This window comes from Mastomys coucha, unplaced genomic scaffold (genome assembly GCF_008632895.1).
Source record: "Mastomys coucha isolate ucsf_1 unplaced genomic scaffold, UCSF_Mcou_1 pScaffold21, whole genome shotgun sequence".
NCBI lineage: Eukaryota > Metazoa > Chordata > Mammalia > Rodentia > Muridae > Mastomys > Mastomys coucha.
The window spans coordinates 37,689,438-37,717,262 of record NW_022196904.1 but is presented as its reverse complement, the minus strand read 5'-3'; the positions used below and the strand labels follow the sequence as shown (position 1 = coordinate 37,717,262).

Here is a 27,825-nt window from a genome sequence, read left to right as displayed (position 1 = left end):
GACACGTAGGTTCCCAGAATCTTCCGGACAGGGAACTCCAGTTTGTGGGAGTCCCTGTCTCAAAGAAACAAGGTAGAGAGCAACTGAGGAAGTCACTCGATGTGGACCTCTGGCCTTACCCACATGAACAAGTACATACAAGCATACACAGATGTGCATACACACACACACACACACACACACACATACTCCAGCAGTCAGTGAGAGAACGTGTTTGCCAAATATACTATTCTTTACTTTTTGGCTTAAAATATATACACAAAGCTTTAGTAAGGCTCCTGCTAGAAGTTTAGGGATACAATAGAAAGAGGAAGTGATCCCAGGTTAGCATCCCAGCTTCTTCCTCTCTTTCTGACTCTGTCGAATAGAGCCTATTCTCCAACCCTGAATCTCAGTATGTTCGTCTGTAAAGTGGGGACAGAATGCAGTCGTAGCACCAGACTGAGTGCCAACTCCTTGACACTGTGCATGGCAATAGCCACTAGCAAGAACTCACCCTTCCTTCCCTCTTCCCAGATGATTAATACGCCTGTTAGCAAGCTCCATTTATTACAGATCTGTCACATGCTAAGCACTGTGGGGGCTGGAAAAGATGTTCTTCCTGCCTTTAAATCCCACAGGGCACACCAGGCTTGCACAGGCACTGATGGAGAGCAAGGCAGTCCATTAGGAGTGCTAATTGAGCAGCTGAGATGGAGATGAACGGAGCCAGGGCTGAGTCAGGGCTTAAGGAGGGTGTGCTGAGTCCTCAGGAGGCCCTGGAGACGCAGACCACACAGCCTTTGCTACTCTGGAGAAACTCACCTGGGTTGTGGCCACAGGGCAGGAGTTTGTTGGCTCCGGTTTCTTCTGTCTCATGTTAGTGGCCTGCTGAAGACTTGTCGATCACAGTAATCTGGTGCTTAGAGAAGTTGGGTTAGGAGGGGCTGGGAGAGTGGGCAGGGACTGAAAACCCCAGAGTAAAGAGCCAGGGACTGGTGATGACAAATGCCTCACGACCTCACTTGGTCCTGCCCCAGAGCATGATGGGTACCTATCAGACCTTTGTCATTTGTTGGGTGTGTGACTTTGAACATGTTACTTAGCCTTGGAGCCTGATATATATGCAAAATGGAATTGAAAAATCAAAAGAAACCTCCGAGTGGTTATTTTATAGATTGAAAGTCATCATTCTGTGCCTGGAAAGATGGTCCAGAAGTTAAGTGCACTGGATACTCTTCCAGAGGATCCAGGTTCAGTTCCTAGCACCCACAAGATAGCTCACATCTGTCAGAGCTCATGTGTGTAATTCCAGCTCCAAGGGATACATACCCTGTTCTGACCTCTGGGATTAACAGACATGTACATGGTAAACAGACTTCCACAAAGTCTCATAACTACATATAAAAATAAATAAATAACAAAATAAGTCTAAAAAATTAAAAGACCATTCTATTACAGTGCTTATCAGTACTTATAAAAGCTCAATAAATGGTGGCTGTCTTCAGCATTATTAAAATAAGATAACTGGGTGCAGTGGCTGAGGTCCACAGTCCCAGTACCCAGTGGGTGCAGGCAGAAAGATCAGGAGTTCAGGGTCATCTTTGGCTACAGAACAAATTGAGGTCAATTTGAGCTACAGGAGGTCCTGTTTAAAAAATTCTCATTTAGTAATTAGAATCCTAAGAGCCTGCATGAATAGGAGAAGGCTGTTTTCCCACATGTGTATGTCACAAGTGCACATCTCATCGGGGGAAGATGTTTCTGAAAGGTTGAAAGGTATTGAGCTGGCACAGGAGAAAGACCACAGAGAAACTTGGCCCCATGATTCAGATCCCTGCTTCCCAAAGGCACCTCTTACTGTGAGAGGGTTCACCTCCCTGCACTGACGGATTCAAGAAAACAGAAGGTAGCTCATCGTGCACACTGACATTTCCTGCTTTGTAGAGACAGTTGTTCCAGTTATTTCTGACCCACTCTCAGACCCTACAGATTGAGAGACACTGTGTGCAGTGACAGTAACTGGGGGAGTCATGTTCCCTCCCTGAGCTCGGCTGTCCAGGGTAGGAAACCGCCTTGGTGCCTAGCCAGCCTCTCTGCTGCCCCGGCCAATGCCAGGAGCACCAGCTGAGCCAACACTGTTTGGAGGGTCCTCCGTTGGGTGCTGGGGTGCTGATTCTACACCGAAGAAGCCACCCAGGCCCCTGGAAATGGGCATGGGGGGAGGAGCAGGCACTGCTTCTCCATGAAGCTCCAGTGTGATGGACAGCAATGGGAATAACTGCTGTTTGTCTTTCTGTCTGACCCAGCAGCCTTCCAGACAGCGAGGGAGAAGACCCCAGGTATTACCTCGGGACAGGGTTGGCATGAGTGGCGTGGTGGGGCCTGCAAGTGAGAGTGCTGAGTGCGAATCCAAGGTTGTGCTGTTTCATGTTCTCAGAGCCGTGAGGCTAAACCATGCAGTTTTGATGAAGGCAAAATATGGTTTGCAGAGAGGAGAATAAAAGAACCTTAGATGTGATAATGCCTTTTACTCATCCCAAGGTTCGTAGTACATACACAGGTATCAGTCATCTGTGGAATTAAAATAACACGGTGAGAGGTACCTTTAATCCCAGTGCTCAGAAGGCAGATATAGGGGGATTGCTGTGAGTTCCAGGCCAGCTGGGGCTACACAGTGAGTTCCAGGCCAGCCAGCAAGGCTACATAAAAAGAGCCTGTCTCAAAAACAAACAAATATGGGGCTGGAGAGATGGCTCAGTGGTTAAGAGCACTGACTGCTCTTCCAGAGGTCCTGAGTTCAATTCCCAGCAACCACATGGTGGCTCACAACCATCTGTAATGGGATCTGATGCCCTCTTCTGGTGTTTCTGAAGATAGCTACAGTGTACATAAAATAAATAAATAAATCTTTAAAAAAAATAAAACATTAAAAAACAAATATATACATACATGCATGCATACATTCATACATACATACATACATACATACATACATACATACATTGACATTGAAGTCAATAAAACAGGCTCTTATAGGAAAAACAAATTGTCTGGGCTGGGAATGTGGCTCAGTTGGTAGAGTGCTTGCCTAGCATGCACAGAGACCAGGGTTCAATTCCCAGCATTGCCTAAACCAGGTGTATCTTTACACACCTCTAACCATATTGCTTAGGATATAGAGGCAAGAGAATCAGAAGTTCAAGACAATCTCCACAGGGAATTGGAGTCCAGCCTGGGCTACATGAGACCCTACTGATTGCATACACCCCCAAACCAAAAAAAAATTGTCATTTTGACTAGAGTTAAAAAGTAACTGAGTGGTTGCCAGAGGCTGGAGAGAGACAGGAGAGGAGAGTGACTACTGGTCACATGAGGTTTGTTTGGGGGTGACCATGTTCTGGAACTTGGTAGCCTTGCTGGCTGAGTAACCTTGTGAATAAACTGGAAACCACCAGATTAGTGTCAGGATCCAGGGCTGCTGATGCATAACTGTTACCCCAGCACTTAGGAGGTAAATGCACGGGGATCAGAAGTTCAAAGCCATCCTGGAACATGAGAATCCCCACCTCTAAATTAAAAAGAAAAAAAAATGTAGGAAACAAATAATCAGAAAAATGTTTATTGAGAGGCTCCAGGGATACCAGGGGAAAAAAACAAAGGTCTCTAAGGAGTACAGATGAGCATCCCTCATGCTACACTGTAAATTCAGGTGTGTTAAATATGCTCAATGAAAGTCTAAGAGTTCTAAAAGAAATGAATTGTTGACAAAGAGATAGCACAACCTTCTCTTTCCGAGAAGGCAGGGGAAACCTAGAGGCAGAAGGGCCAGGCCAGGCAAGGTGGCTCCTCGGCAAATCACCACTCCATGGAAGTCTCATCCTCCAGCCCCAGAGACACCTCCCTCCTGCTGCTTTCTGCCTTGTCTACCACTTTGTCCCCAGTGTGGTGACAGTCCCAATCTCTCAAACCTTAGTGACAGTATAACTTGAGCCAAAGCCTAGACACATGAAAGTCTCTGTGTGTCAAAAGATAATGAAGTGACAGAACATTTGACAGTGGGGCTCTTCGGAGCTGGCCACCGTCCAGTGCCCGAGTGTCTCCCTGACTGGTTCCCCCAGCATCTAAGACTTTTCTGTATGTTGTGTGTGGCCATGTTTGATCTCAGGCCCTCTCTTTCATCTTCCCAACTATAGGTAGCCACTCATGTGCTACAGGTTCTGTTAACTGCCTAGCCCAACCTGGCTGTGGTCAGAATACCCTGCCCAGTTGGGTGCAACCTTGTTGGCCAGAGGCTGTGGCTTGCTCATTCGAACCCAGTTTAAAGGCTGAGGCTGGGCAGTCTGGGCAGTCTGGGCAGGCCTCCTACCCCTCTGACCCTAGAAGTTTCCCCCCATGAGGCCTTTCCCTCCTGTTCTGCCTCTTAAATGAACCCGGTGCTGGGTCTCTTCCCACACCCGCGTGGCCAGGCAGTGAAGCAGGCTCTCGCCACATCTAGAATCTCACGTGTGGCTGTCGACAGGACACCAGGGCTCACTTAAGCAGGAGGCGGCTGGTTGGAACGAGCTAGAAATCTCCATGGAGATCTCAGCCCATCAGGGGAGTCTGACCTTTGTCTTTCCTCCACTACAGCAACCCAGAGCGGGAGGCAGCTGCCTACTCGGATGCCAGGTACTTGTGCTGAGCGAGCGAGCATGTGGAGCCATTGTGCCCTGGGAGCAGCCGCAGGTCCCAGGAAGTGCTATGGGCTCCTGTCTGGCCTAGGAGTTGCCCTCTCTTGTGAACACTGTGCTTGTGCATCCTCAGCAGCTTCTGGGGGGAAGGGCGCAGTGGGAAGGAGGGACTTTGGAAACTACAACACACTGAATGTCACTTCCGTGGCTCTGTGTCTGTAAAAATGTCCTTCTGTGTGTAGAGTCCAGCAGCTGCCCAGGGTGTAAGGAAGCTGGGCTAAGGAACTGCTTCATGTGGTGACAGTTGAGGCTTCTCCTCCCTGCCTCAGGGTTGAGATGGGGCTGGAGAAGGCTCGTGTCGGCAGTGCGGAGGCTTGGGAGGGTGAAAGTCTTATATCTAGCTACCTGCGGCTTGGCCTTTCCAAGATGCCCTCTAGGCCCTGAAGCTTCAGAACACTGCATCAGGCCCAGATGCAGCTGTGCCAGCAGAGGCTCTCTAGAGTCTCCTCTGACCTGGAAGACTTTCCTCCAAAGGCCTATGTCAGTGGGCCTTTCCCACTCTCCTTTTCAAATGAGCCAAGTTCTGGGTCTCCTCATATACCCATGTGGTCCGACAGTGAGGGTCCTAAATCTGGCTGTCCCCAGACCCCTGTGGGTGGATGCAGACTGTGTCCCTGGGGTTACAGAAGCATAATGTGGTTGTTGGAGGAAACTAGAAATCCTTTTGGAGGCCGGAGTCAATCAGAAAGAAGTTGACTTGCATTACCCAATACCCACCATAGATTCCTGTCACGTGCCCTGGCTACCTCAGTACATCCACCCTCTTGCCTCAACCTAAACCACTGATTGGCCTGACAGTTGCCCCAGGAAGGCCCTCACATGCAGTCTGTTCCAGGAGCAGAGGCCCCGTGGCCTACGCATCTCAGAAACCATGGCTGCTAAATGCCACGGTGGAGGAGAACATCACCTTCGAGAGTCCCTTCAATAAGCAACGGTAACAGCCTCCAGGAGAGAGACTGGGGAGGGCTGGGTGTGGTCCTTGGCACGTGGGCATCCTGAAGTCCAGTTGGAAAGGATCCAAATGCCCCTGGGCTCCAGCAGCCCCTTCCCATGTACGAGAGGAGGGAGAGGGTGTTGCTGCCGGGTCTAGCTACGACAGAAGTGGAACTGAGTTAGGCATGGTTAACCCTTTCAGTTCCCCATGATGACCTCCAGTCCCCACCACACACACGCGCGCGCACACACACACACACACACACACACACACACACACACACACGTGCGGGCATGAGTGCACACACCCGCACAGGAACAGGGACAGGCACATACACCTCATAACGTTCCCTAATGACTCCCATAGCCAGCACCCACTGATCACCTAGCAGTTGCCTAAGAAGGGTAGGGTACCCGGCTCTTCATAAGTGTGCTCTTACCCGACATAGTAACACTCTTATGCCCATTTTATGGATGCGGAAAACAAGGTTTTAAAGTATAAGTAATTTACCCAAGGCCAGCCAGTAAATTGCTGAAATGGTTGTCAAATCCAAAGCTGCCTCAGGACATGTATTACCAAGAAACTCTGAACTCTCCATGGATGCTGGCTGGCACCTGTTCAGCCACAAAGCTGGCCAAAAGACGATAAGAAGAGCAGGCTAGGCAAATATTTGATCAGCCATCATCACTGCCACCTCCAAACACTCAGCAGTGGTTTGCCCAGATGGTGCCCCAGCATGAGCTCTGACTGCATTTCCCACGGCTCGGGGATCATAAGCCCGCTCCCATCCCTCACTCAGCTTATTTGCCTCCATACAATTTCATCCTTCAAATATTTAACTTGCCCCAGGCTGTGTAAGCGCTGACCTTAGCTCTTTCCTGTTCTCATGGCGTTTGCTTGCACAAGGCAGGAAGTGCATTAAAGCCATCACTCACCGGAGCCCAGCAACTCACAGGCTAATGACCATGCGAGAACTGAGGCCCCTCTCTGACCAGGCCCATCAGCTGATCCCCCCCTGTCCTTACTCTCCAGGTACAAGATGGTCATCGAAGCCTGTTCCCTGCAGCCAGACATAGACATCCTGCCCCATGGAGACCAGACTCAGATTGGGGAACGGGTTAGTGGCAGCCTCCCCCGCTCCCTGCCCAAGTTTCCACTGTGCCCTGAGGTCCTTAGGAAGCATGAATAATGGAACGAGACAAAGGAAAGGGCTGGAGAGCTTCAAGTAGTTACGAAATTGTGACAACCATTGTCCTGTGTTGTGTGACTTCTCCTGGGGAGACACAGAGAAATCTCTGTTCACCTCAGATAGGGCAGCAGTAACAGACTAAAAGACAGTTCCCCCAAAGTCTGTCTTAGTGAACCCATGAGTCTATTGGGGTTAATTATAGGAGTATGAGTGGTTCGAAGGCAGCTGCATCACCCAAAGTCCACTGCAGCAACCTGCACAGCTCACTGCAGTTTGGCAATTGCTTCTGCTGATAAGGGAAGGAGGAGCCCTATGAATCTTGTAAGTTTCAGGAGCTTTCTCAGCCTTGTGAGTTTTCCTTAGTTCCTGAATACCATGTGGTTTCTTAGCTCCCTGAGTCTTACAAGTCTCCTTCCTTCATCCAGGAAAGAACACTTTAGTTTGGAGGAGTATTTACACAGAATCCTGGCTGATGGGAGGTCAGCCACTCCTAGCTGGGGGATGACTGCATTTCTTCATTGAGCCCCAAGTGCATAGTGAGAACCTGAGGGCTGAAGGCATGATCTCTTCCTCTCTTTTGATGACAGGGCATCAACTTGTCTGGTGGTCAACGTCAGCGAATCAGTGTAGCCCGAGCCCTCTACCAGCACACCAATGTTGTCTTCTTGGTGAGTGTCCCAGATGAAGTTTCCCTGGGGCCCTCACTCCTGACTGCCTACCTGCCTGGTTCCCTAACATCATCATGGTTCCCTAACATCACCACCACCACCATCATCATCACCACCATCATCATCATCATCCAGCCTCCTCAACCAGGATCAAATCCTCCTAGAGATACCTTTATCTTACTTAGAGAGAAACTGAGGCAGGTGAGAACGGTGCTGATAATCTACTGTGGGATTCCCATTGAGCCTTTCAATAGCCTTGAAAGGGTTATCGCACACACAAGGGGAGGTGAGCTGTGGCTAGAGACCACCTCTCTGAAGGACAAAAGAGCAGCCCCAGCTGTCAACACCTATGCAGCCCAGCTATCAGAATGCAAACACACGGAATGTGTGGCACCACTCCCCAACTTGAGCTCAGGCTAGACGCTGCCAATTAATTCTATCATTCCAGGGAACTCAGGTTGTCCTCAGAACCCTTTAACACAGCACTCTAGCCATCGAGCATGGGATAAAAACTTGCCTACCTCATGTCAAGCTCTGGGCTAGGTGCCTTGGTGGGTACTGAAGGAATCTTAAGACCCAGCCCTTGACCTCCAAGATTTGACATTTGATTAGGGAGATAGACTCACATACACATGCAGGAAATATAGCTAGTTCAAAACTAAGCTGTGTGGCCCAGACCATGAGACAGCTATGATGGATGGAGAATTCAGGGAGGGCTTCCTGGAAGAGAGCCTGAAGAGTCAATCAAACAAAAGGACAGTGGGGCATTTGGACAAAGGCTCGATACAGTGAACATCAGCTCTCTGAGCCTAGCTTTATCCTCTCCCCTGACTCAACACACACAGCACTCTTCAAGAGTGATACTTCACCTATACATTCTTAGACCTGGCCTATGCTCAGCAGTTATGAAGTTCTAGCTCACCCAAGGTCCCACCTAATATATAAACAACTCTGTTGGATAAAAGTCCAATGGCTGCTTTCCTCCATCCATTGCTGATTAACTTAAGGACGTGAGATCTTGCGGGGGGGGGGGGTGCGGGCTTGCAGGCAGGAGTGTGCAGATGATCTGATCTGGCTTTGCACAGGGTTGTCTCTTGGACAGAGAGGATGGGAAAGTTAGGAGCTAGTCAGGGAATGACACAGAAGGACTCGTGCCTGGGTGAGTGGTGGGTGGGAAGTAGTCACTATGCAGAAGGCAGAACAGCATGCCACATGGAGGGAACAGCTCCAGCAAAGGCTAGAAGGGTGGGCTCATTGGCAACCTGGAGTGGAGGGAGCTAGGGAAGGTTGGGTGAGAAGTGGGTCTAGGAAAGAAGACTGAAGAGGGACTGGGAAACTGTACTGAGGATTTCAGGCTTCAAAGGAGATCGGTAGCCATCTATGGCTCAGGAGACAGGAAGGGAATTGATAAGGTCTGTTAAAATAACTGAGACATTTAAGCCCCAGAGAGGTTAGGCGGGTGGTCCAAGGCCTTGTAGCCAACCTTCGTCAATACCTAGATTGGCTTTGTTAGAACTCTAGGGAGTTCAGCTTACCTCTGCCATTTTCTACAAGCCTGCATCTACCTCATCTTTCTCAGGATGACCCTTTCTCAGCTCTGGATGTCCATCTGAGCGACCACCTGATGCAGGCCGGCATCCTCGAGCTGCTCCGGGATGACAAGAGGACAGTGGTCTTGGTGACCCACAAGCTACAGTACCTGCCTCATGCAGACTGGGTGAGGGGCCACAGAGGACAGACTATGGAGCTGTGCATGTATGTGTGTGTGTGTGTGTGTGTGTGTGCGTGTGTATATGTGTGAGATCTTCAAAAGAATCAGTCATATGACCGAGAAGCAATGGCTGATGGCCACTGCACAAGACGCCAAGACGCCAGCCCTGAGTGGTTTTGTGCAGCCCCAGAAATGCTTATAGTCCAGAGTCTTGGTGTCACTCAGGCCTTCAGACATTCCCAGCCTGCCTTGGTTCCCTTCTGGTGTATGCTAGACGAGCACCAGACAGTCTGAGGAAAATTAGGCACTCAGTTCTTATTGTCTAGAAGGCCTGGTCCCGCCTGCTTCCCCTGGCTGTGCATGATCTGTTTAGATGGGAGAGCTGACTCCCTTGGCCTTTGGCCTTTAGGGATGAGTGGGTTAGAGCCTCCGTCATATGGAGGATGCTGAAACAGTAGCAGTAGTCCCACAGACAACAGCACTCCCACAGAACAGGGCATTGTGAACCCCATGCTGACTAGCAGCCCCCCAACCCTCTTCTTCAATAGGTAGAGACATACTTCTCTCCATCTCATTGGGAGTCACTTAATGCTAAGATAAAGACAATGAGCCTTTGGAAAGCTACACCTGCCTACTCCTAAACCAAAATGTCCCTGGACAGCAGCCATAATCTGAGACCCTCTCTGATCTGTAAGGCTGAGCCAAATAGGCCTGTTAAGTAATTTCTCTCAAAATAAATCTTCCATGTGGAATGTGAACCTCCTCCACTATGAAATGGACCAAAAGAAGAAAAGTTCTGAACACTATTAAACAGGTAAAGCGGCTTCAGAAAGCAAGGTGGTTGTAATTCAGAATAACCCTGAGTCCAGTAAGGCAGACATGGAGGTACCTGGTTCCTTGAGGTACCTGTGTACAGGACCCCAGGATGGGGTGGATGCCAGTTCATGGCAGCTCTGTATGATGGAGTCATTGGGTGCTTCAAATACAGAGTTTGCTGCATTCCAAAAGGGCACAGCCACACCCGCTTGGATTAACAATTGTGTTGCCACTAACTAACAGACTCTACTCTCAGGTATAGCTCAGGATAGCATACAATTGGCTTGTTCAACATATGAACACTGATGTTGATGGGGTTCTGTGGGTAACCTGCCATGCTGGCCAAGGGACACTCATTATCTCTGCAAAGACACCCACTGAGGATGGTGTTATGGCGAGAGTGGGTTGCCAGACTGCACAGGCAGTGGATTAAGGTAGCTATTGATAGATCGTAAAAGATGCTACACTCCTGTCTCAGACTCCTCTAAGGGAGCCAAACCTGTTTCCTGGCTGCCCTGGCAGATCATTGCTATGAAGGATGGCACCATTCAGAGGGAGGGGACACTCAAGGACTTCCAGAGGTCTGAGTGCCAGCTCTTTGAGCATTGGAAGACCCTCATGAACCGGCAAGACCAAGAGCTGGAGAAGGTGAGAACATAGGGGACACACAGCTGCCCCTGGATAGAAAGTTCTAGCAGAATCTGAACTCATGGGCCTGCCTGCCCCCACCACCACCCCCAGGAAGTCTCCAAACTGCAGGGTAGAGTGGTCCAGAGGCAAAGGGCAAAGGTGGCCCCTGTGCAGGGACCCAGGACAGACTCAGGTGCACTCAGACACCCCTGGTCGAAAGGCTCCAGAAAATCAGCTCAAGCAAGGTAAACAAAGGAAAGGGTCAAGATAAAGAATCGTTGGTTCATGAAACCAAAATGTCCCAGAAGAGCAGTGGCTTCATTTGTTGCCAGATTGCCACCAGGACTCTGTTTCACTCTGTCGCTTTGCTCCACTGCTCTCAAATCAGCCCCATTCTCAGGCCGCAGTGCTGTCTCAGCAGCCCTGGGATTCCTTTCTGCAGGCAGAGAGAGCTTCTCACTGCTCAGTCTAGTCACATGCTCATCCTGACTACAGCTAGGATGGCAGAATGTGAGGATCAGTCAGTCTGTGGTCATGCATCCACCTGAGTTGCCTAAATGTCAGAGCCCAAGAACAGGGGAGACACGGGTGTGGCCAAGCACACCTGTAATCCCAGCACTGGGGAGACTGAGGCGGGGGGGGGGGATGGGACGTTCGGGGCTAGGCTTCTTCCCACACACAGCAGGAGTATACTCCTCTGAGATACTGGGGTGCTGTTAGTTTGCAAAGAGAAGTTAATTCTGGTAAGATGAGCATGTGTCCAGGGGTGCCCTCCCTAAGGTGGAAAACAACCTGTAAGCCAGTTGTCACCAGGGTAGTCGCTCCTAACCTCTACTTTCCCACAAGCGCACTGTGGGAACAAGACATTAGCCAGGCTCCATCTGTCTTTCAGGAGACAGTCATGGAGAGAAAAGCCCCAGAGCCATCTCAGGGCCTGCCCCGTGCCATGTCCTCAAGAGATGGCCTTCTGCTGGATGAGGATGAGGAGGAAGGTATGACCACCGATGATATGCCAGTTGCTTTCCTCAAGGCCATGTCAAACTACCAACAAGAAGCTGCCTGAGGAAAGGTCTGTTTGGACTTGCAGGTCTAGGGGTATGGTCTAATCATGGCTGGGAAGCATGTAGCTGGAGTGAGACTGACAGTCACACTGTGTCCTCAGGAAGCAGAGGACCATGAATGTACAACTTACCTTCTCCTTCTTATTCAGTTTAGGATCCCAGCTTATGGAATGGCACCGCCCACAGTGGGCAGGTCTGCCCACCTCAAGTAACCTATTGTAGATAACCTCTCTCTGTTTGCCCAGAGGCTTGCTTTGTGGGGTGGGGGAGGGGGAGAGGGGTTTCGAGACAGGGTTTCTCTGTGTAGCCCTGGGTGTCCAGGAACTCACTCTGTAGACCAGGCTGACCTTGAACTCAGAAATCCACCTGCCTCTGCCTCCCAAGTGCTGGGATTAAAGGCATGTGCCACCACTGCCCGGCCAGAGGCTTGCTTTATAGGTGATTCTAGTTGACAGTATTAGCCATCACACAGAGAGAAACTGAAGCCCTGGGGGTTCTGGACATGGTTGCATAGTTGTGGTTTGATTAAGCATCTTCTTTCTCTATATATGTTTTCCCATCTGTAAGTGGGAACAAGATGCCCCCTGGTTCACCTTCAGAGGGTTGTGATCTGTGAAGCTACAGGGTGGGTTCTTGCGACCTGCAGAGGAGGCGGCCGAGAGTGAGGAAGATGACAACTTGTCCTCGGTGCTGCACCAGCGAGCCAAGATCCCATGGCGAGCCTGCACTAAGTATTTGTCCTCCGCTGGCATCCTGCTCCTGTCCCTGCTTGTCTTCTCTCAGCTGCTCAAGCACATGGTCTTGGTGGCCATTGATTACTGGCTGGCCAAGTGGACAGACAGTGCCCTGGTCCTGAGCCCTGCCGCCAGGAACTGTTCCCTCAGCCAGGTACACCTACCTGCAGCCAGACCATAACAAGGCTGGTGGAGGGAGGAGGGAGGGCAGAGCCCACACATAGCCACAGAGCATCCTTGTTTTCTTCCTGCTTAGGAATGTGCCCTGGACCAGTCTGTCTATGCCATGGTGTTCACTGTGCTCTGCAGCCTGGGTATTGCGCTGTGCCTTGTCACCTCGGTCACCGTGGAGTGGACAGGACTGAAGGTGGCCAAGAGGCTGCACCGCAGCCTGCTCAACCGCATCATCCTGGCCCCCATGAGGTACCCCAGATCTGACCACAACAGGGCAGGTCACTATGTTCTGAGTCTTAAATCCTCCATCTATAAAATGAGCACAGATGACCTCTGTCACAGGCTTGTGGGGGTGACTCGTGTCTGTGTGTGTGTGTGTGTGTGTGTGTGTAAGTGTCCTTATGCAAGTAGCAGGGAGAACTGGCATTTACTCAGCAGACCTCTGTGAGCATTTTACATGGTTAGCTCATCGGATGGTCACATCAGCCTTCAACATGAGCATCTACGAGCTTCTGACAAAGGTTAATTCCCTTCCTTAGGTGGTATAATCTATCTGCCTCCTGTCCCCCTCCACCACCACCCCCAGTGCAGACCGCATTCTCTGATGCTAGGGGTGGGATTAACTGTTTGAATCACCCTAATGAGATGGAACAGAGCCCTAAAAGTGCCAGGTGTCGAGACGCTTTAACATCATGCCCGACTGGCTGGTCAGACTGATTTGGAACCACAGAGGCATGCTGGTTACCCAGCTTCATGGCTTCCCGACCTCTGTAACCCTACCTCATAGCTACCCCTCTGCCTGGATACTCTTTCACTCACCGGCTTCATTGTCTCTGCGACTGGGGGACATGGCGGCCTCGTTAACTTACCCTCTGTTTTCCTCTAGTCTGAGGTTCAGAAGTTCTCTGGCTAGGTTGGGCCAACTCCAGGTCACAGCCAGAGTGCTGACAGCTAGCATAGCTTCTCACGGCCATCCAGTTGACAGACTGTCCCCAGGGAACAGCTCTCCTGGGAGAGGGCTTTGTGTCCCAAGGGAACAGTTGCCAAGAGAGTCAAGCCAAGGAAGGTATCAGTGGTCACAGTGAGCCTGAGTCAGGAAGGCTAAACGGAAGCCAACACCTTTTTGAGTAGCTATAGGAATTCTCAAGGACACCGGCCAGATATTTGCAGACCCAGGAAAGCAACTGCTCCTAGGGAGCCAGACCCACAGGTGGTTCTAGAAATATTTAAATCAAGCAAATAGCTGCCCTCGTTCCATAGACAAAGAGTAAATCAGTCAATAAATAATGGTTCTGCTTGCCTCTTAGGTTCTTTGAGACCACGCCCCTGGGGAGCATCCTGAACAGATTTTCATCTGACTGTAACACCATTGACCAGGTACTGACTATGTCATGCTTCCCCTGGAGCGCCGGAAGTTTTTCCCCTTAGATGCTGGCTTCCACATACATGTTCAAGGCCCTGTGTGATGAGCCCAGTGTCCCTGAGCGGGGAGACCAAGTGTTCTGTGTGAGGAGCCCAGTGTCCCTGAGTGGGGTGCCCAACTGTTCTCAGGGGTCTGGGGCTTCCCCTGAGATTCCACACACTGTCTCTCCCACCCACCCCCAGCACATCCCATCCACGCTGGAGTGTCTGAGCCGATCCACCCTACTCTGTGTCTCTGCCTTGACTGTCATCTCCTACGTCACACCTGTGTTCCTCGTGGCCCTCTTACCCCTAGCTGTGGTGTGCTACTTCATCCAGAAGTACTTCCGAGTGGCGTCCAGGTGACAGCAGTGTTTCTCATCTGGCGGGTGGGGGGCGGGGTGGGAGCAGGGATAAGAGGTCCTTTGCAATGGTGGTTTGGTACGCTTGTCAGAGTCATCATTATAAAAGTGATAGAGTCATGCATCTCAAAAATTGAAAATAGAAATAACCAACAGAAATGGAGGAAATGCCCATCTTAACGTCTCCTGGGCCGGCATGTGCTCTACAGTTCACACTTCCATTGCTTCCTTGGGAGATGGGTCAGGAGCAGGATTGCTAGGGCGGGGGAACAGTATTGTGCCCTCCGTTCATTTGTCCCAAATGCTTCCCATGAAGACTGTATGATCACAGGAGCCAAACTGACTTAGGAATCAGCCTGGTCTCTAATGGGGCCGGGGGAGGGACAGATGGCATATAACAGGAGAGGTGTGATGGATTCGCTTGCTTCCAAGCCCACAGGAGTGCAGAGAGTGACTGGAAACCTCAACTGCACTGAGGCTCCTGCAGACATTCTCGTGGATCATATTTGCCCTTGTGAGATTGAGACTCACCCCACAATCACACACACACATGTACACACGCTCACACATACATACACGCTCACACACACACTGACACTCACACACACATGCTCACATACACACTGACACACATACACACGCCCACACAATCACACACACTGACACTCACACACATATACACACTCTCACACACACACACTGACACTCACACACACATGGTTACATACACACTGACACACATATACACGCTTACACAATCACACACACTGACACACACATATACACACTCTCACACACACACACTGACACTCACACACACATGGTTACATACACACTGACACACATACACACGCCCACACAATCACACACACTGACACTCACACACATATACACACTCTCACACACACACACTGACACTCACACACACATGGTCACATACACACTGACACACATACACACGCTTACACAATCACACACACTGACACACACTAACACTCACACACACACACACACTCTGACACACACTCACATGCGCACACATACACAGGCACCCGTTTCCTGCTCAAAGTATTCTAATATATTCTCTAGAGAGTTCTTCCTAAGAGTGATTCTGTTAAACTCATTGACTCAAAAAATTAGAATGAAAACTTAAATGACCCTCTAGGCCACGATTACTCAAACTGCCAATTACAACCATCATTAAACAGTATCCTGATTCATAATTAGCATTTTGAAAGCAGCAAGGTAGAACCAAGACTAGGAGTGACTTATAGCTCGGGTAGAGCACTTGCCTATCATGAGCACGTTTGCACAGACGTATACGTGTCTGTGTATATGTGTTCTATTTTGATCTATGACATAAATTATCAGGCCATATTTAACAATATGAAACCCAAGCTTTGGCCATGTAAGTATGGGTAGTATATTTGTGATACAAAATATACTAGTATCATACTTCAGGTCATGGTCATAAAAGTTAAGTGCCTTTCCCGAGTGCATACAGTTGATGAGAAACAAAACACTGCTTAGCAACAGTGATCAGTACGTTTAAATGTTTGTTATATCCTAATCACCTGCCCATGAGACTCAACGTTGATATAAGTGGCTTTGTGTTTGAATGGCCCAGAATCTCCACGCACCCAGGGGGAACACTGCATTGGCATCAGCAGAATGGCGGTGTCTTTTCAAACATACGGTGCTATACACACCACAGTACAGGCTGTCCTGCAAACTCCACCTCTCTGCCAAGGAGGGCATGTTCACCCCACTCCTCTGATATCTGGCTCTTGCAACAGTGTCTGGGGACACTGCTCCTTGCTTTCCAGCTGGCCTACCTGGCATATGATATGTGGCTGTGGGGAGCAAGAGGCCCCTCGTTGCCATGGAAACCTATAGCCTCCTCTCCCCACCCAGGATCCTGGCCTAGGATGCCCTGAGGCCCGCTGTGGTTCTTAGGCAACAAGGAACTGAGAACATCAAATTTGGACTTTCTGCTCCTTTGGCCACTGTCCTATAACCTGTGAAGTGGACATAAACACACACACTCACACACACACATGCACACACACACACACACACACACACACACACACCACCCCTTTCTCAGTGCCAGCTGTGAGGAGGTGGACATTGCCCAGAATGGTTCGCCATCTCTATTGAAGCATTCCGCATAAGCCTTCTCTTTGGCATCCCAGCAACAGCAGCATCCCAGTGGTGTGGTCTCAGCAAGCGAGAAATGGAGGCTGAAAGAGATGAAGCTGCCCAACCTGGTGGCCGAAGCTGCCTCCCTGCTGAGACCGAGGACAAGCTGCTGCCCTAACCACTCTGTTTATATAGGGACCTGCAGCAGCTGGATGACGCGACTCAGCTCCCTCTGCTGTCACACTTCGCTGAAACTGTGGAAGGCCTCACTACCATCCGTGCCTTCAGGTACAAGCCCAGAGTCCCCCAGGGTGGGAGTGGAATAAGTGTGGTGAGCCTCAGGCTCACAGGTATGACTTCAAGGACCCTACATAGGAAGGCCCAGAGCATACCTGTCTTAATCACACCTTAGGCCTAGGCAAGGTCCATTAGCAAGGACAGGCCATGTGGACCCCAGATGTGAAATCCTAGCCTTGCAGACAAGCTGTGGGTTTCAGAAGTAAGGTGGGACCTGACAAGAAATCTGCCCACACTGGAAAGGCTCTAACACCTGGAGCCAGTCCTGAGGCCTTCCAAGGTTGATGTCACCAAACACTAAATAGGGTGCCACTTCAATTCCTTCTGCACTGTGGCTCTAGGTGCTGAGCATGAGTTGTTCTCACTGCACAGATAGGGAAACTGAGGCACTGAGCAGTCACAGAATCTCTCTGGTAAATGCTCCCACAGAGCCCAGATTTGAGCCCACTCTAATAACCACTGAGCTCCTCCTGTACTGAACCAGTACCGGGCACTGAAGATCTGTCACATGTCCCCAGAGGCATTATCAGTCCCCAAGGCCACATGACTATTGCTTTACTAGACATGGGCACAAGGCTTTGGGAGCACAGAAGGGAAGCAGTCTGGGAAGGCTTCTTAGAGGAAGAGTTAAAGAAGCTGTGACTCAAAGCAAGAGTTCTCTCACCCTGAGGAATGAAAGTTCAATGCCCCTGGCACCATGTCACCTCCTTGAGTGGAGGTATCGAGCTGGGAGCATTTGCAGGTAATGGGGAGTAGAGAAGACCCCTGTTCTCACAACCAGGAAGTGGTTGGATCTCCTGGAGCCTCAGACCCCTCCTAGCCAGACCAGAGACTCCCTGACCCACGCCATTGGGTTCTCATCTCAAAGCTAACCTAGAGAGTGACAACAGGTTATTTTTAGAATGGCACAGCTGCATGACAATCACCATGTGACACCAAGCCCTGTGTCAGGAGCAACCCAAGGGTTTGGGGGTCAGTGTAGTGTCCAAGACCTCCATCTCTTCCCCTACCATTAAGTCCCAGATCAGCCTTAGGAGAGGTGTCCTGGGCTTTGGCACAGACCATTCTCACTCGTGGGGCAAGTGGGCCTGTGGGAATTCACCTCTCAGATGTCATCTGAGGCAACCAGAACAGAATTGTGCCCTAGCCCAGGCTACATTTCCTGGATAACCCCTACCCCTCACAAGCCTGAACCTCTCCTCACAGAAGCCCTGAAACCCAACACAGGGCTCTACTCCCAGCTGCCCTGGGTTGCTTCAGCTTTGGGCGCAGCCTCTGCACTAAGTTTTAAAGGTGGTGTCCAGAGCCCTTGGGCTAGGCCTGGCATTGCAGACTGCCTTTTGCAAGTGGGCTAAGCTTCTGAGCAGATTCCAGCTCAGTCTCTTAACCTCAGAGCAAAGCCAGGACTCGGATCAAGCCCGTGGCCAGCCAAGGACCTGCTACCTCACCACCACCCCCACACACATACCTCCCAATCATGCTGAAGGATTCATAAATTTGAAGACTTTTCCTCACTGCTTCATGTGCCTAGTCTGCTGGCTTTAGCCCCAGAGTCTAGCCTGGTGGGAGTTAACTAGCCTTATTGATTTCACACTGGTGGAGTGCCAAGGGCTAAATGTTGCATATGAGTTATTAGCAGTCACCCTCGCAACAGCCACGTGACATAGGTGTGAGCTTAAGCCCAGCTGCTCTGTACTAGGCAATGGGGTCAAGGCCGATTTTCAGTATTATCATCCAATAAGCACGCATTTCTTGGAGCCAAGTCTGGGGAAAGTGGCTGCGAAGCTCAGCCTGGCTACCCGCACCTCCCCACCCCACCCCCACCCCACCCTCAGAGGAGGCAAGTCTGTGAACAATGCTCCAGTGGAAGTGTATTGAAGGCATGAGGGTGGACAGAAGCAGCAGTTACCATAGTGCCTTGCACTAGGCTCGGTGTGGCTCACAGGCCCTTGGGCCATGCTGACATCAATGTCCCCATTGTGCCCTTGAGGAAACCACCTTGATCCTGACATGTTCATGGTGCTTGGATGCCGGTCTGGGTTTGCACTGCTGTGGAACTCTCTCCCAGTCCTCAGGCACATGTCAACTGCCTCTACTTTGACATCATGCACACAGGCCCTCAGACCCCCATATGCTCCTTCTCATCTTGTCTCAGGCACGAATGCGTTCACGCATGCATGTGTGCACATGCGTGCTCGCGCACACACACATGTCAGCATGCAGGTGCTCGAGCCCTTCTCATGCCAAGATTCACACTCACCTCAGACCTGTCACCCACCCACACACATCCACCACTTGTCTGTGCAGCGCACACTCCCTCACCACACCTTGGAGGAGCTCTTTAGCATCCCCGAATGCGTGTCCTCTGCCCAGAAATGATTCAAGCAAAACAAACAGTTTCAGAGGTAAGAAGCATATGCCCAACACAGCATGGGGTCCTTATGAGTCCCCAGATTTGGTCTCCCCCACCCCCCTCATTTAGTGTCAAGATGGCTTTTCTTTGGTCCCTTTGTTCATCATTAAGCAAGCACTTCCACCTCAGGGCCTGACTGCTGCCAGCAGAGTCTGAAAGAGAAGCCCAGACCTCAGAGGAGGCAGATCTGTGTACAGTGGTGCAGGAAAAATGGGACAAGGGCCTGGGGGTGGGACAGAAAGCCCAGAGATCCTTGTCCAGCCAAGTCCTACCTGCTGGAGAGGACCAAGCTAGGCGAATCAGCGTGTTTCTTCCACTAAGGTTTTCATGATGGTGTCAGGCTCTGAGAGCCAGGCAGATGCTAGGCTCACACATGCCTGTCTGTAGCGAGGTGGGCCGTAAATGGCTAGAGAGGTGAACGTTTGAGCAGATTCTCAGCGGCTAACAGGCTACAGAGAGAGCATTACAGACAGAAGGGGTGGCCACTGGAGGGAAAGGGGCGGGCAGGGAAGGCATTTCTGAGGAGGTGCAGTTAAGGTCAGGCCTGGAGGCTGAGAAGGGAGCAGATTTGTAAAGATCAAAGGAGAAAGCTGCCAGGTGATGGGAAGAATGCAAGTGTTTGGGGGTGGGGGATGATACCATGACCGAAAGGGCTAAGGAGGCTGCCGCATAATGGGTGGCAGGAGATAACACTGACCATAACTAGTCCCTACTGAGGAAGGAATACAAGATGCCATCGATATTCTCCAAGGGGGACACGCTGGTGTAGAAAGAAAGATAAGCTGACCTGAAAGAAAACCAGACAAGCTGTTAGGGATGTGATGTACCCCAGTGGTCTAGAAGCAGGAGAGAGGTGGACAGAGGCAGGGACCATATTTGTGGTCAGTCTTAGAGCTGGCCTGTTTGGGAGCTGCTGAGAACCCGCTGTAAGTGAGGTCTCCGTAAGCCCTCTCCATAGGTCCCACCCTCTTCTTCCCATCTCCTGCTCATCCTCCAGGTATGAGGCCCGGTTCCAGCAGAAGCTCCTGGAGTACACGGACTCCAATAACATTGCCTCCCTCTTCCTCACAGCAGCCAACAGGTGGCTGGAAGTCCGCATGGCAAGTGTCACCCCCACTGCGGGTCCCAGGGCGGGGGGGGGCCCTGTTAGAAGTGTAGAGTTGGAACTTGGGGCAAACACAGATGCAGGACCCAAGAGGGGAGAGCTGATGATGGGGATCCAGAGCCGCCCTGTTCTCCAGCCCTGGTAGTCTTTCCATATCTAACCTGCATCTTCACCCCATATATCCCAGGGGTGTTCCAGGAACAGGAAGAGTGGGAGTGTGCAGGATGGAAACATTAAGAACGATGGAGGTCGGGACGAGGAGTGTAGCTCAGCTGAGAGAGCCCTTGCCTCGTATGCCCAAAGCCCTGGGTTCAATTCCCACATCATGTCTGTAATCCCCACACTCTGGGCATAGCAGCAGAAGGATGCAAAGTTCAAGGTCCACCTTGGCTATAGATCCTGTCTTAATAAGGAGGAGAAGGCTGGCAATATATGCCAGCAGTGGGCCATGCGATATACACACACGAAAACTCATGGGGCCGGCTGGTGAGGCACACCCTTCCTTGGAGAGTAGGGTGCATAACCTTGGAGGGACATGAGCTCCTAGGCTTCAGCTTCTGCCAACCTTTTTTATGGCAGCTGCTGGGTGTGGGCTGGGGATCAGGCTGGCTGAGACAGGATGAGGTGCCTGTGGCTCTGACCCACAACAACCCGGGCCAGCTGCTGTCCTTCCTCAGGAGTACATTGGAGCGTGCGTGGTACTCATCGCAGCCGCAACCTCCATCTCCAACTCCCTGCACAGGGAGCTCTCTGCTGGCCTGGTGGGCCTGGGCCTCACCTATGCCTTGATGGTGAGTGGCGGCAGGTGGGGCAGGAAGGACTCGGATGCTGCTCTTGGGCATCTGGGACAGTTTCCTCAATGAGATGTGGGAGAGATGGTGTACCCCCACCTAGGCTTGGCTGGATGGATAGCAAACAGGTGATGGAAAAGGAGCCACTGTAACCCTCTCATAGCTCCAGGTTGCCACTGTCTACAGGCAGTGGGTGGGCAGCAAAGGCTCACAGGGTCACCTAGTCCACCCCAGAGTTAGGAGAGCCAACCTGAAATCTAAGGGGAAAACGGGCACAGCTAAGCAGTTGTGACTGGCTGGCCCCCTCCCCCCGCAGGTCTCCAACTACCTCAACTGGATGGTGAGGAACCTGGCAGACATGGAGATCCAGCTGGGGGCTGTCAAGCGTATCCACACACTCCTGAAAACTGAGGCAGAGAGCTATGAGGGGCTCCTGGGTGAGAACCTGCAGGGGATATGCCTGTTGGAGGAGGGGGCGGGTGACCTTTCTGGATGCTAGGGGTGGCCTGTGCCTGGTGGCTGACCTCTAGCCTGGCCCTCAGCACCGTCATTGATCCCCAAGAACTGGCCAGACCAAGGGAAGATCCAAATTCAAAACCTGAGTGTGCGCTATGACAGCTCCCTGAAGCCCGTGCTGAAGCACGTCAATGCCCTCATCTCCCCAGGACAGAAGGTCAGCTGGGGTGGGGGAGCCCATCAGGTGGGCAACAGCCGGCTGTGGCCCTCCCTCTCCCTACCCTTGGGCCCCACCTACCGCAGAGACCTTCATCTAGGACTTCCTTGGTTTAGAGAGCTTTGCCAGGCCCTTTCCCTGCAAGGGGTCCCTGGCTCTCCTCTTGACCTTCAGAGCAGAGGTCTCAAGCAGAGAGTGACACTGCCGCTGTCCAGTGCTCTGGGTCCCCACATCCCTCATTCAGCCCATCTCTAACACATCCCCCTTTCTCTGCCTTTGTCTCTCTGTCCCTGTTGGTGGTGTTATCTTGCTCTGTCCAGCCTTGGGGAATATCTGCCACTGCCTGTCTCTTCACCCCGGTCTTTCAGCATCACTATTTAAGTCTCTGTGTCAGTCCTTTAAGTAAATTTCTCTTGGGGCTCAAGAACTGGGAAGCAGTGGGATCTGGTGTGGCCCCACTCAAACGCATGCCCACACAGCGCACTCACTGTCCCACAGTGTCCTACCATACACATGCACACAGGCACACGGGGGCCCTCACTTCCTGACAGTTACCAAACAGGATGTGGATCTTCCCTGCAGACCTATACCAAGGCCTGTGCCGCTAGCCACCTCTGCTTGTACTCTACTCTGGGGTGGCCAAGAGAGCCCTCTGTGAACTTACCACAGGAAACAAGCTCAACCCCGGGTCCAGCCTGGCCAAAGAGAAGCTGGTCAGGAAACCAAGGCTAGAGGAGGCACTGTGACCCCCGCGCCTGAGCACACCCCAGGGCCATAGCAATGCACCTGCTTCTCTGCTTCCAGATTGGGATCTGCGGCCGCACAGGCAGTGGGAAGTCCTCCTTCTCGCTCGCCTTTTTCCGAATGGTGGACATGTTCGAAGGTGATTTGTGTGTTAGCTGTCACACACGTACACGTGTGTGCCCGCAGCTACCAGGCAAGACCCAGGAAACCCAGCCTCCTTTCTATATCCTCACTGGGATCTGCATCCCAGACTGAGCCCATTCCCAGCACCACCCCCACCTGGTGGCCCTTGACCTATGACATCATCCCTACACAGGGCGCATCATCATTGACGGCATTGACATCGCCAAGCTGCCACTGCACACGCTCCGCTCACGCCTGTCCATCATCCTCCAGGACCCTGTCCTCTTCAGCGGCACCATCAGGTGAGACCCTACACCCCTCCCGCCCCAGCCCCAGGCCAGCTTTGCTCTCTGCACAAAATAGGGAGCAGAGTCTTCAGGGGAAGGTCTCCTTCACAGTCTTCCTCATTAGGCTTAAGCAGGCACTCCTGGGACCCCCACCCCACTCTTCCAAACACTCCCCTCGCTTCCCTCCTCAGGAGGCCCCTCCCAGCACCAGGTTTTCCGGCACTGCTTTGGGGGTGAAGGTGAACCCTGCTCCCTGAGGGCTCTCTGTGATTCTCCCCAGATTCAACCTGGACCCAGAGAAGAAATGCTCAGACAGTACGCTGTGGGAGGCTCTGGAGATCGCCCAGCTGAAGCTGGTGGTGAAGGCGCTGCCAGGAGGCCTGGGTGACCGCTCCTTGCATAGATGGGTTTGGAAACATCACACCCATGGCTAGCATGAGCCCTGAGCTTGGATCCCCAAGTCTAGCTTGGATTTAGGGACCGTGCAGTCCCACCTTTTACCATACAGGGGTTCAGAGGTCAAACAATTTGCCTAGAGTCACACAACACACCCAGCTCAGAGTCTAGCACAGGGGGGCATTCAGGCTCCCTAGGAGACAGATTGAAAGTCCCCCACACCACAGTGTATCTTGAGCCCTGCCTGCCCTGTGGACAAGGGTCACAGTGGACATTGGTACAGATCACGCCCATTGGGAAGGCTCTTCCCCAGTCCAGGGTCAGTCAGAATCATGGTGTAGGCACTGAGAGTCTAGACAGGCTTTGACATCGCCGGTTCATCCTCTGGCCACGGCTTCTACCAGGACTGCCCAGGGCCGCAGCACCAGGATGACCAGTGTGCCTTGTATCCATATGAATGGAAGCCCTGTTGTATCAGACACGTCATCCCTACACACACACCAACACAGCCACATGCGTGTACACTGTACATACATCCCCTTCCATGGGCTACTCTACTCAGAGGCAGGATTTACTCAGTCCTGCCTGTCCATGTCTGCTTCCAGATGCCATCATCACGGAAGGAGGAGAGAATTTTAGCCAGGGCCAGAGGCAACTGTTCTGCCTGGCTCGGGCCTTCGTGAGGAAGACCAGCATCTTCATCATGGACGAAGCAACTGCCTCCATCGACATGGCTACGGTTGGTCCAGGGGTGGCATGTTAGGGAGCAGTAGTTGGCACAGAGGGATCTCAAGCCTCAAACCGACCTTCACCTCTAGGGCTGCGTGGCAAAGGCAGGTCCTGCCTCCAAGTATCGGGCACCTAGTCAGTCCTCTGGGACTAGAACCAGAGAGAAGACGGGCATTGAGCTAGGAGTGGGTGTGGATGGGAGTCGGGCCACCTGGGCCCCACGTCCCCAGAACCATCCCAGACCCCGTCCACAGAGCAGACAAGCCACCAGCTGCTACTTCTACCTGACAGGAAAACATCCTCCAGAAGGTGGTGATGACAGCCTTTGCAGACCGCACAGTGGTCACCATTGCAGTAAGGGGCCATTGATGTCCTTTGTAGGGGTCACCAGGAGGGAAAGCTTATTCTGGGATGGTAGCCAGTGGACTGATTCCTGTAGTCGGGAAAAGATTCTAGAGTGTCCAGGACAGGAGTCTAGAGAGCTGGAGGGGGGCAGAGCAGGATTTTGAGGTGTCTAGAGATTTACACCTTTACTTGCCTCAGGCCTTTCCCCTATTCTCTGGATTCCAAGATACACCCTTCCCTAAAGTCCTGTGGTCTAGGCTAAGGAGCCTGTGGAAGGAGTCTCTACGTTTTGATGTCTGGAGGTGAGGGGAGAGGCTTGATAGAAAAGAGAGGGCAGAGGGCTTGAATCACAGCCACCCCAGGCTGGAGCCGCCACCCCAGAGGACACAGTTGGCCTGTGTAGAAGGAACGAGGCTTCAATCCCCAGCACTGCAGTAACGGATGTGCTGGTGACACCGGAATCCTAGCCCCCAGAAAAATAGAAGACAGGAGAGCAGAGGTTCAGGGTCATCCTTGGCTACTTAGCTTCAGGTCTGTCAAGGCTACATGAAAAAAGGAGGCCTGGGAAAGAGGAGGAAGAAAAGGCATGGTGGCCATGAATCTCCTCCAGGCTGGAGGAGGACGGCAGTCCTCGGCTGTCCCGCCCACCACACTAACCAGCCCCTCCTGCCCACGCAGCACCGAGTTCACACCATCCTGAGTGCAGACCTTGTGATGGTCCTGAAGAGGGGTGCCATCCTGGAGTTTGACAAGCCGGAGAAGCTTCTCAGCCAAAAGGACAGTGTCTTCGCCTCCTTTGTCCGTGCGGACAAGTGACCTGCCAGCGCCAAAGTGCCACCCCACACCTCATTTGCTTGCCTAGGATTTGTTACTGTAAATCGCTTCTAAATAAAGAAGTTAATTCTTTGCTACTGGAGGCCCGGGCTCTGTGGAAGGGGCAGCGGTGCCCCATGGGTGCAGGCAACTTGAAAAAAAAAACAAAAACAAAAACAAAAAATGCATGTTCCTGGTCTATGTCAGGCAGTTCCCATCACCATAACAAAACACCACAGGCTGAGTAGCTTTTCACAGCAAAAATTTATCTCTCCCTATCCTGGAGGCTGGAGTAAAGATCAAGGTGTTGGTTGGCAGCTTTGGTTTCTCCTGAGGCCTCTCTCCTTCGCTTTCCACCGTGCCCTCACAACCTCTCAATCTCCCCTCCCTTCCCTCATCCCTCAGTGTTTTTCCTCTAAGTCACTAGTCATATTGGATTAGCCACCGCCCACAACATCGATGAATCTTAATAACCTCCCATGGGCCCCAGCCCCAAGGACATGGAACTAGAGGCTGCAACCTGTGAGTGTGGGGATGGAATTCAGTCTGCAGCAAGGGTAAAGACTCAGGAACAGACCCATCGGATAAGGGAGCAGTCTCCGTCCAGCTGGGACTGTTCGGGCTCACCTGAGTTATAACCGTGGGGTCTGGCACGGGTTCCCAGTAACAGGCACACGACATGGCTTGAGCAAGCATTTGAATTCACTGTGGCATGTGACAGGCCAAAGGGACCTGGAGGAATGCTACTTCAAACACCAGTGACTCCAGGTTTCTGACATCAGGTGGTCTGAGTCCTGCTTCCTTCTCTCTCTGTCCAGTGACAAATGGCCGATAGTAAGTAGCTTTCTTTAGCTTACATCCTGTCCCAGAACGACCAGAAGGAAAATGAGGTGTTCTTTTCCAATACTTCCAGCAAAATCCTACGACTGAATCCCAGTGGACTCATCGGATCACGTGCCCACTTCCACCCAATCAGGGAAACTCTGCTGCCTAGGCCAGGATCCCATGCCACTACCTCTGCCTCCCTCCCCCCATCTCACAAGCATTCACAAGTGGGAGGAGGGCGGTCTCTGAGCAGTCCCTGTACAAGTCAACCAGGTGGTAGCTCGAAGATGCCAAGGATCAGACACCAGGATACCAAAACAACAGCTCGTTCCAATCCCATTTGCATCAGGGGACAGGCGCGTAGCCCTCTCCTCAGCCAAGGGATGGCAGCTGCTCATTTGCATGGTATTTGGTTATAATTTGCATAGTGCCTGCAGTTCTGGCTTATGAGACCCTGGGGTTGTAGGAGTCTTAGGTCTTCATCTCCCAGGGCTGCAAGAGGGTCGGAGCTCCATAACGTAAGGAAAGTTCACCAGTCACTGAGGGAGCCCAGCACAGACCATCCGTCTTGAGGTGCCAGGAGCCAGAGCAACTCAACAGAGAGCTCAGTGAGATCTGGCAGGCTGCCCGGGAAAGGCAAGATTCGTGTCCGGTGTAGGAGGGAAGAAATTAGATAATCAGAGAGACAAAGGGGTGGGGAGAAAGGCAGGGATCCCGCCGCAAGAGTGAAGGGGTGGAAGTGAGTGTCAAGTGCCTCACATAGGGATACAGGGGAGATAAGAGCAGCAGCGGGGTATCATAGACCCTTAATGCTAGGGCAGTGAGTGTGGGACAGGCCTCTTGGGAAAGGACAGTACAGTGTTTGGGGAGATGGCTATGAGCCAGCGGGAAATCAAACAGGGTATTAGGCTGTCAGGTTAGGGGTTCATTGCTGTGAAGAGACACCATGACCAAGGCAACTCTTATAAAGGACAACGTTTAATTGGGGTTGGCTTACGGGTTCCGAGGTGCAGTCCATTCTAATCATGGCAGGAAAGGCAAGCATGGTGCTGGAGGAGCTGAGAGTTCTACATCTTGATGTGAAGGCAACCAGGGGAGACTTCCTTCCTTCGGGCAGCCAGGAGGGTCTCTTCCACACCAGGTGAAGCTCAAGCATAGGAGGAGACCTCAAAGCCCACCCCACAGTGAAACCCTTCCTCCAACAAGGCCACATCTATCCCAACAGGGTCACACTTCCTAATAATGCCACTCCCCATGGGCCAAGCATTCAAACACGTAAGTCTATGGAGACCAAACCTATTCAAATCACCACAGAGGTTGAGCCCTTTGGGCAAGACACCCAGCCTTCTCTCCGCTGAATCAGGGAGTAGCTAAGGCCAGACTAAAGGGCAGACCCTGGCCTCTCACCCTGAAGATGCCTATGTAGGCCCAGCATTTCCTTCCACTGTGGGTTTCCAGAAGCAGACACGGGGGTGGGGGAAGCTCCAAGGGTAAGACTCTACACCCCAAGGAAGCAGCAGAGGAAGCACAAGGAAGACTTCTAAGAATGCCTGGGGTCATCCTGGCCCAAATGCCTCCACGGTGATCTAATTAATGGTCCACCCATTCAGACTCAGGTCCCTCCTCCAGATGGGCCATCTCTGGCTACTATCATCAGAACAGACTCTTGCATATGTCAATCAAAGCCTGTCTCTGCTCCACTCTGTGCGTGGGCCACACAAACCTAACAGTCATTCCTCCTTTACCCCAC

The 27,825-nt window shown here is 51.8% G+C and overlaps 1 protein-coding gene and 1 non-coding gene across 4 annotated transcripts in view; both read left to right on the top strand.

Moving 5' to 3' along the window:
- Positions 1-25,348, top strand: part of Abcc8 (ATP binding cassette subfamily C member 8) — a 78,599-nt gene extending 53,251 nt beyond the window's left edge. The window contains exons 17-39 of one of the 3 annotated variants that reach the window (XM_031386701.1): positions 2,289-2,321; positions 4,612-4,650; positions 5,548-5,646; positions 6,679-6,763; positions 7,423-7,503; positions 9,083-9,220; positions 10,553-10,678; positions 11,553-11,652; positions 12,368-12,609; positions 12,712-12,878; positions 13,937-14,006; positions 14,235-14,392; positions 16,730-16,822; positions 20,242-20,344; positions 21,027-21,140; positions 21,457-21,577; positions 21,683-21,813; positions 22,618-22,696; positions 22,874-22,982; positions 23,248-23,351; positions 23,969-24,102; positions 24,384-24,446; positions 25,116-25,348. In XM_031386701.1, the coding sequence (XP_031242561.1) occupies positions 2,289-2,321; positions 4,612-4,650; positions 5,548-5,646; positions 6,679-6,763; positions 7,423-7,503; positions 9,083-9,220; positions 10,553-10,678; positions 11,553-11,652; positions 12,368-12,609; positions 12,712-12,878; positions 13,937-14,006; positions 14,235-14,392; positions 16,730-16,822; positions 20,242-20,344; positions 21,027-21,140; positions 21,457-21,577; positions 21,683-21,813; positions 22,618-22,696; positions 22,874-22,982; positions 23,248-23,351; positions 23,969-24,102; positions 24,384-24,446; positions 25,116-25,253 (2,527 nt within the window). In that variant the 3' untranslated portion in view covers positions 25,254-25,348. The remainder of the gene's footprint in view (positions 1-2,288; positions 2,322-4,611; positions 4,651-5,547; positions 5,647-6,678; positions 6,764-7,422; positions 7,504-9,082; positions 9,221-10,552; positions 10,679-11,552; positions 11,653-12,367; positions 12,610-12,711; positions 12,879-13,936; positions 14,007-14,234; positions 14,393-16,729; positions 16,823-20,241; positions 20,345-21,026; positions 21,141-21,456; positions 21,578-21,682; positions 21,814-22,617; positions 22,697-22,873; positions 22,983-23,247; positions 23,352-23,968; positions 24,103-24,383; positions 24,447-25,115) is intronic. The other 2 variants (XM_031386702.1, XM_031386703.1) reach the window with 2 other exon arrangements.
- On the top strand, positions 3,040-3,112 carry Trnaa-agc. Its single transcript has one exon. It is a non-coding gene; the product is annotated as a tRNA-Ala (tRNA).
- Positions 25,349-27,825: the final 2,477 nt, after the last annotated feature.